This window comes from Silene latifolia, chromosome 6 (genome assembly GCF_048544455.1).
Source record: "Silene latifolia isolate original U9 population chromosome 6, ASM4854445v1, whole genome shotgun sequence".
NCBI lineage: Eukaryota > Viridiplantae > Streptophyta > Magnoliopsida > Caryophyllales > Caryophyllaceae > Silene > Silene latifolia.
Window position 1 is genome coordinate 137,415,416 of NC_133531.1, and position 9,164 is coordinate 137,424,579.

Sequence of the window (9,164 nt, forward strand, 5' to 3'; positions counted from 1 at the left end):
TGAGGGTTATGGATGTTATTCGTGTTCTAGTTGCATTTTGTTTCCGTCTCAAACTTGTCTTCCATGCCATCTTAATCGTGACTCGATTTGGACTGTTTTCATGCTCCGTTGGGAGTCGTTTTTGGGTTGCTTGATAGACGGATACGGCGCTGAAGCAGGACTGTCCGTACTCTGTTCTTCTCTTTGTCGTGGGAGGTGGTGTGGTGGCCGTCACGGTCTGGTTGGGTTCCGTTCTAACAACCTTTGGCAGGTGTTGTCTCGATGTGATACGGGTTTGGTCACGGTTTTTGTGGTTGTTTTACGGACTGTTTGGCAGTCGTGAAATGGGTGGTCGTGTGGACTGTTTTGGTACCATTTGTAGTGCGGTTTATGTGGCCATTCGGATCAGCTTGGGCAGTCGAAATGGGGGTGTCGAGTTGTGGTCATGGGGTAGGAGTCGTGACATTCCCCTGCCCTCTTAGTTGTTTTTTTCCTTCACAATTTTTATGAGTATGTATTTTGGGCTCTCTACCTTCTAATTTTTGGGCTCATTACAAGTTAGTACTTGGGCTCACCACATTTTATCTGTTGGACTAGTTCATATGCTTGTTAGGGGGCCATGTTTGTTTGTCTCGTAGTTGGTTTAAATTAATTAAATTCTGCCTCATATTTTATAGTATAACATAATCCGTTAAATATCGTTCATTATATGTATTTGTCTCACATGATCAAATTGTTGGGTTTCACATGATTTAATGGTTGGATTTTACATGAGTAATATGTTGGGTTTAACATGTCTTGTTTGTTGAGCTTAATGTGATTCAATTGTTGGACTCCTCATAATTTGTTTATTGGACTCATAATTGAGTCACTTAAGTTGGTCACATCTTATTGTGTAGATTTCACATAACTTAGATTATTCATTATCACTTATTATATTTTATTTAACCGGCATGTTAAATTATAAAATGGAATGTTTAGTAATATAATACAAGTATGAGATATTCATTATAAATAGTTACTGGTAGTGGGTCATAGTCTTGATAATGCCATGTATTGTTCTGTTGTGAGAGTCTCGGTCCTATCGGATACTAGAGGTGAGCTATAAGCCCTCTAGTTGCGATATGATCGTCGGGGTTGATGTTCCCATCCGTATTTATGGTGAGATGCAAGCCATAAGTATGAATGTGACATTAGTGATCCCGGGTCATATGATGTTTGCATGATCATTCTTACCCCTATTGTGACTCAAGTGTGACGTTTTACATTGTGTGACGACTTGACATTCCTTATTTACCCCTTTCGGACCTTTGGTTACGAGTGTGTGCCATGTTTCCGGATTGGGTTATCTTTCCTCTTTCGGACCTTTGGTTACGAGTGTGTGCCATGTTTCCGGATTAGGATATCCTACCGCCTTTCTTCGGACCTTTGGTTACGAGTGTGTGCCATGTTTCCGATTAGAGGTTACTCGACCTTTGGTTACGAGTGTGTGCCATGTTTCGAGTCTTGGATACGATTGGTATATCATATGTCGAATCGGGTGACGTCCATCCCGAGAGTCTGGATCCAGGTTTAGACTAGGACCGTATTATGATCGTCGTCCTACCAGGAGGTTGGAGTCTAGGATGTAGTCTTGTGTGTAGTATCTCGGACATGCTTTAAAGGTAGCCTCTGAGTCGGATACTCCGTCTACACTTTGTGTCGGTCTTACACTTGTTGAGTCGGTCATTATGAGTTGGTTGACTTGGTTGCTCCATGCCCTTGATTGCATGTTTATTTTAACATATCATGCCTATTCTATTAAGAAAGTATTATGCCTGTCTCATCATGATTCTCATTATATCTTCTTGTCCTTCATTATCTACATGTGATGCATGACTAATATGTTCAATTAAGTGTTTGTTACTTGTATTTCGACATATTGTGGCTGGGAGAACCTTGAGTTACTCCCCACTGACTGTGGCGTTCATGTTTACATGAATGACAGGTGGTGAAGATGCATTTGTGGGGTTTGGACGTGTGAGCTAGCGAGCACCTTGGACTAGTAGTCGTTTTATTAGGATTGCTTAGACTCACCTTTTATTAAATTGTCATTCGAGGGATATATTTTCCCTCATCTTTGACTATCACGTTTGTATAAACTTAAACTTTATTTCCGCATTCTTTATTGTGTTTTGTATTTTAACAAACCCGCGCTTTAAAATTTAAAAGTTTCAAAAATTCCCTATTTTCCGCTTCAATTTAATAGTTGTATTTTCCGCGTTATAGCGGGGGTTTACAGTCCCCATCTCCACCATGGTAGGGCGTCGTACTCGAGGAGGTCGGAAGAAGAGCACTACTGTCCCCAGTTCCTCTTCTGAACCAGTTACGGTGAATGTTGATGATATTGAAGAAACTGAATTCGATTTGAATGAAAATCCAACCAAGTCCGCCGAATCTGATCCGATTCCGGCAAAGAAGAACAACAAAAGGAAAGATAAAGCTTCTTCATCCCAATTACCCCCCATTTCTGAAAGTGTCGAGCAAAGCAACGTTGAAAACCCCACTATCAATCCTCCTGTTGAAACACCAAGTGAACCACCATTGAAAAACCCGAAACCTTCAAAGAAGAAATTAGTGTACCTTTCTCCCTCAGATTCGGTTTCCCTAACCTCTAAGTGTGATTTGGCTCTTGTTTGGATCACCTTGAAAGTCTAGATCTTCCTACCTCTATCTACAAAAACTGTGAGAGGTTGATGAATCCCAAAGCCGTCCATTCTCCTCGGGTTTAAAACCAAACTTGGTTCGAGCCTCCCGCCTTTCACACTGTCCGTGACATGATCTTAGCTCAAGGTTGGGAAAAATTGTTGGAAATGCGTGAACCGGTCTTTGTGAGTGAGGTGATTCAATTTTTTGCATCCGTCCGAGTTGACAAATCGGGTGAATTTCTCACGGCTAAGGTGAATGGTAAGCCTCTGAAACTTACTCAATCTGATTTTGCTACCGCCCTTGGTATCCCAACCGGAGGTTATGACAAACACCCCTCCGAAACCTGGGTTGCTTTACCTTACGCCTCACCCCTTAGTGTCGCTCAAGTTGTTTGTCCTGGAGCAGTCTCTTGTGGTCCAGTTAGCAACACCCAAATACCCCCTCCTCTTCGAATTGTCTTTAACATGTTGTGTCGTTCCATTTACCCTTCGGGTGACCAGGGAAAACTTTCCATAGCCCAACAATATTTAATCTATCACATTGCAACTCACAAGAAGGTGAACTTAGTTGGGTTAATGTTCAAGCGTTTTCATCTTATTTCGACCAAACTCCGTAGACCCTCTTCTAACATGCTACACTTACCCTATGGAATATGGTTGTCGGTTGTGCTCAAGGCACATGGGGCATTAGTGAGTACTAGTTTGGGGTCATTAGACATGTGTGACATTATGAGTAATGGTCAAATGGGGAAAATGCTTATCAAAGTGGAAAATGATGAATTGATTTCTGTGACAATTAAGACGGATCCGGAGGGTGGGTCATCTAGTCAAGTGAATACGGGTAGTATGCGGGAAGTTCTTCAAGCTGTGGCTGAGTTGAGTGCTTGGATTAAGCACGATGCTCATCAAAAGGATTTGGCCATCTCGGCTCTTGCCTCCACCGTGACCTCATTCGTGGAGAAGTGGACATTATATCCACTCTTGTCTCAACAAAGGAATATGGTGATGATGCTCCAATGGATGATGATCCCTTGGGTAGTGGCTCGGATGGTGAACAAGCTCCCTCCCCTTAGCCTATCCCTTCTATCTCGGCCCCCTTGACTTTGCCCGTGCCTTTTCATTTTGTCCCACCTTGTTGTGCCCTCCTAAGACTATTTTTCTTTACTTGTTATTTTGATGCTTGGTGGTGTATTTTAAACTTTATTTAGCCTTGGTGAACTATGGTGAACTTATGTTTAATCCGTATGTTTATGTTGACTTTGTTACCTTGTCACGCTTATATGTGTCTTTTTGTGTTTTCTTGTGGTTATTTGCACTCTAATGCCTTTGACATCCCTATCCGTTTGATGATGTCAAGAGGGGGAAAAGGTAAACTCATGCTCTTAATCTTTTTGCATTTTGATTAACTAATGTCTTGCCTAACCTTCTTAGTTTTGAATCTTGTTTTGGGGCAATGTAAAATTGTCATGGCTAGTTTGATTTTAGCTCTTGCCTTAGGTAAGGTAATATTGTCCCTTCTCTCATTTGATCTTTCTTGTTTAAAATCTTGAATTAAGGTGTTTACATTGCTTATACATTCGTTTAGGGCTTGTCATCATCAAAGGGGGAATTTGTTGGGTTCCTTATATTGATGATAACATGCCCATTTGATTTGTATTATCTTAGTTTACCTTTTCAGGATTAATGATTTAATCAAGCATGGATTAAGAAGTGTTGAAGTTGTTAATTATCCCATTGTATTGAGTCTTAGTGTCATCTAATGTACAAGTGAGAAAGTAGAGTATCTTAGAGTAATAGAAACAGTCAAGACGACTGTTACTTTCATTAGTAAACAGCTGCTTGGATTGTTGCCACAATTCGTAACACTTGAAACCCTTTTATCTTTCGAAAATCCTTCACGTGTCTCTTATTTTTCAAAGATAAACTTCAGATTTTTATTAGGAGTTGGCCTTCAATAAAGATGGTTTGAATAATTATTAATTTCAAAATATTTCCTCTTTATGCAAATTTGACCCTTTGGTCCTTTAAGAAAACAAGAAATGCTTTTTGCCATTTTAGTGTTAACTTGTCATCATGTGACTTGTCTTTTCTCTCTTTGTTTTCTGAATTTGCATGAGCTTTTAAGGATATCTTTCAAACACTCTTTCTCTATTCTTGCCTTTGCAAAAGAACCTTCTTTGGTGAAAGTTTTGAGTGGTTGCTAAAGCTCTTCACATGTGTGGTCTTTGACCCTTCAAAACCCTAGCAACCTCCTCACCCATTCTCTCTATAAAAGGCGAGTCATCTCCCTCATAAAATCCCAAGACTTCTTTCTGAAATTATTTTCAAGTTTGCAAATTTGTTTTTCAAAGCTTTAAAAACCGTGTGTCTTTTGCAAATCTTCTAAGAGTCTTCAAGTTGTTACAGTCGTGGCTACTGTTACTTTAACATACTAAACTCTCTTGCTTAAGAATTGTTGATCTTGGAAAAGTTGTCCATCTCTATTCTTTGCTAAGAATATGTTAGTGGAAACTTGATCCTATAACATTCTAAGTGTGTTAGTAGAGTTTAGGACGGAGTAGTCTTTAACTCTTGGCAACCGGAGTAGGTTGCGAGTTGGCTCGTCATAAGAACGGAGTAGTTCTTGGACTAGCTTTACAACCGGAGTAGGTTGGTGTCTTTTATTGTACGGGTCTTTTAGTAGTCGGAGTAGATCACTAAAAGAAATCAATAAAAAGGTAGATTGGACGTAGGCACTTGAGTATTTGCCGAACCAATTCAAAATCCCGTGTTTGATCTATCTTTTATTTCCACTGCTCTTTTATTTTGTTTGTTTTGCTTTGCTTAACCTTCGAAGTAACAGTTCATCATACTGTCACATTTGGTCTGCAGTCCGTATTCCATAAACTGAGACAAATAGCTACAGTCAGAACAGTTGTTACTTTCATTCTTCAGCAAACATTCATCTTGATACTCGTTTAGTCTTTCAATATTATTCGAAGTATCTTCTCATCTCTTTTGTTCTCTTAACTCACTTTAATTCAATAAAGTTGAAGTTAAATTTTTAAATAGTACCTAATTCACCCCTTCCCCCTCTTAGGTACTTGAATCCATAAACTCAACAGCTACCAAACAAAGCCTAAATTTGTCTAACAAAATGTATTACCAAAATGATTAAATTTATAAGGGGTTCACGGGATGAATTAAGCTAATATAGCTATTGTCACACTTGAAAAGAGAAGGCTCACCACGCCCATGAAATCACGCAATACACCGAATTCTCCACTTGTTCCGAGTAGAGTTGTCTTCGGGCTGAGTTCGGACCCAAGTGCGGGGCTAGCTCACTTGGCTTGGCCCTGAACTGGCCAAGGAGAGGGATTGGCGTGGCTGGGCTTGGTCGGGCTGCTGGGAGTATGTTTGACCCTGCCAGGCCTATGGTGGGTGGAGGGCGAGTTCGGGCTGGCGGGCCTGTATAAATTTTTTTGCTAAATAAGCGGGCCAAGGACGGGCCGGGTTTAGATTTTAAGACCTGGGCCAAGCCATGTATGGGGGACGGGCTGGGCGGGTGGGGCCAAGTTATAGGCAAGGGGAGGGTCGGCCGAGTCGGCCCGTTCAGTTGGCCAGCACTAGTTCCGAGCTTCAATAACGTATCGGTCTACCAGAAAGGGTGGAGTTTAGTGATTAAAATTTGGGTTAAATTTTCAAGAGTCTCAAGTTCAAGCCTATTCAAGAGTTATCTTGTGGAGGTTATTTATGTCCTAAGACTATATCTTCTATAATTCGTGTTAAGCAACTTGTTAAGTTAAATTAATTTACTTCGATCAATAATATTATTATATTATACGATGGGGATTATGATTCTCGCATGATCAAGATCGAAGCTTGCCAATGATGGCAAACAATTCTGATTTTTTGTTTTTTAACAAAACAAGCACATAATATATTAAAAAAAGAAAGAGTTCAGATACATCATGGGGTCGGTCAGGGTTGAGCGGCATGCAAGTCGATACAAAATATAATGTTCAATAATCGATTACAAAAGATGGGGCATAAGCCCAAGCAAAACAACCGTTACAAGGGTTAGTGTCTTTAATGAAAAATTAGCAATTGCATCCGCAACTTTATTTGCCGATCTCTTCTAAAAACCAATCTTCAAGTGAGGTCAACCTTTAATTGTTCCCTACACTCAAAAGTAATGTTAGCATAAGGACCACAGGGAGGATCCCTTCACAAATGGACATGCATAACAGCATTAATACAATCAAAGGTAATCAAAAATTTACTTGTGGACTGATTTGCGTGCAGAACGCAACGCGTCCCTAATAGCGAGCACCTCACAGACAAAGGGGTTATTAGGAGCAACCAAACGGGTGGACCATCCCTGAACCCAAGAGCCAACACTATTCCTAACAACGTACACATTACTAACAAAGGAGGAGGGAAACGTCAACATTGAATTTTGATCAATTATGCGGGGGAAAGGCCGATAGGAAAAGGTCGAGGGAGGAGTATAAATAGACAGGGGTGTTTGGGAGGAACGGTGGTTGGCAGACAATCAAGAAGAAGCTTGGGAGGAAATGGCAACACAAAGTCGGGAAGGAGGGAGGGGTTAGATGAAAAGATGATATCACATCGTCTTAGCCAAAGACGCCAGATGATAAAGGTAAAGAGAGTGTTCCACAAGGGATTTAATTAAAGAGATGCAGTTTTTATAAAGTCAAGGTTGAAAGGCCAAGGGAATAGAAGACGGATTTAACTTTGAAAAGGGATCAAACATCAATAGTAAGCTAAGGCTACATTCGCGAAGAATGTGAAGGGAGGATTCAAGAACAATTCTGATTAACACCTGAAATTGTTGACCCATAGCTTATGGTGAACTCGGGTCAGTTCCATTAATGCGAACCTTAATTTCGTTTTTATTTTATTTATTTTTTGTCAATTGATATCTATTTTGGCCAGTTGTCTTTATCACTTTGAGATATTTTAGGTTGAAATGGGTTCTGGTTCGGTCTATGTCAAATTAGATAAAATTCAAGTTGCATTGTTATTTTTTTTATCTTTTTAGAAAACAAATTGGATTTTTATTGGGTGGGACGTAAACGAATGCATCAATGTTCATAACCGAGTACCTTTTTGTTTAAGAAAACAAAATCCTAATTTGAACTCTAATATTTTAAATATCTTTAAGTATTATGATTTGCAATCATTTTAAATTCATTTAAGTTTAGATTTTTTTTTTTTAGGATACGCCAACTGATCAATGCACTTCAATACGATTCAAAATGAATCAAGTCATAGTAGATTACGGAGTACATATTTTTTAGTCTTTAATCGGTATCAATTCGATTTTTAAATCGATTGTTTTGGTACATATTTATATTCTCACGTTTAATACTCGGTATTTATCACCAACATAACATAATCTCTTCATTGAGAAAATCACGTATTTCATACAAGAAAAAACTAGTACAATATTACAGTGGCCTTAAGAGGCAAGTTAAGCCAATTAAGGACACGTTGATGGATCACAATTACTATAAACTTGAACAAATTAACACAAATAAACATAATATAAACATAATATGTCATTATTTTAGATTTATGACGAATGATGACGTAGCGTGATAATTAAAGGAACATTCATAGTAAATTAAGCCCTAATTAGTATTTAGGGCATTTGAAACCAGAGGGAACACCAGACTTGCCACAATAGTTAAGCAACAAGCTCAACGACACCGCCACGTCGAGGTGGATGCCAAGGAGGTCAGCCTTTATAGCAGTGCAAAGACAAAGGGCAGCATTAAGGTCAGTCAACCCTTCAAGGAGATGACAACAATGACTTTTTGGTGGGACCCCAATGATAACATCAACTAAACCATTTAGTACATTGGCACACACCCCTAATTTAAGGGTGTCTATAGGGCATTTGCCACCCTTTGAGGATGAGGAGTGTCCACCGCCGTGATGGCCGCCGTGGTGACTTGGTGGCTTTGATGGTGTTGGTGGGCATGGAACATAGTTGGAGCTAACCAAAGTGAAGAACACTAGGTTAAGGCATAGGAGAAGGGTTATTGTTGGTGTTTTTGAAGCCATGGTTGGGACTTGGGAGTTAGGGAATGAGCTAGAATGTTTTATTTGTAAGTTGGAATAGAAGGAATTGTGTTGAGTATATACTTAATTTTGCATGCTATTTATAACGAAAAGGCCGTGGATGTCTTTGGTCTTTGTCAATGATTTTCAACGTTTGGCTAGTGGATTGTACGTGTTACATAATTAAAAAAAAAACATTTATTTTTTACAATTCTCGGACAAATTGTCCGAGAAAAACAAGTGGTAATGTTAAAAGTCGATGTGAGAGGAGAAGATCGTATAAGAATGGAAAGCGAAGGTCGGTAGCATTCTTCATGCAACGGGCTTACTTGTAGACAATCTGACGTCACTTATTTTTATATGGGTATGCTATAAAAACTTGATAATTTATTTTTCATGAAATGTGTGTGAATATAAAAAAAAATCAAT

At 39.4% G+C, this 9,164-nt stretch overlaps 1 protein-coding gene across 1 annotated transcript; it reads right to left on the minus strand.

The window, feature by feature from the left end:
• Positions 1-8,075: 8,075 nt before the first annotated feature.
• Positions 8,076-8,829, minus strand: LOC141587359 (14 kDa proline-rich protein DC2.15-like). The gene has a single exon (XM_074408826.1). The coding sequence runs from the start codon at positions 8,736-8,738 to the stop codon at positions 8,307-8,309; it is 432 nt and encodes a 143-aa protein (XP_074264927.1). The 5' UTR covers positions 8,739-8,829; the 3' UTR covers positions 8,076-8,306.
• Between the last annotated feature and the right edge of the window lie 335 nt (positions 8,830-9,164).

Bases quoted from the DNA above. Each gene is read 5' to 3' on its own strand.
- LOC141587359 (XM_074408826.1), bottom strand. From the start codon at position 8,738: ATGGCTTCAAAAACACCAACAATAACCCTTCTCCTATGCCTTAACCTA.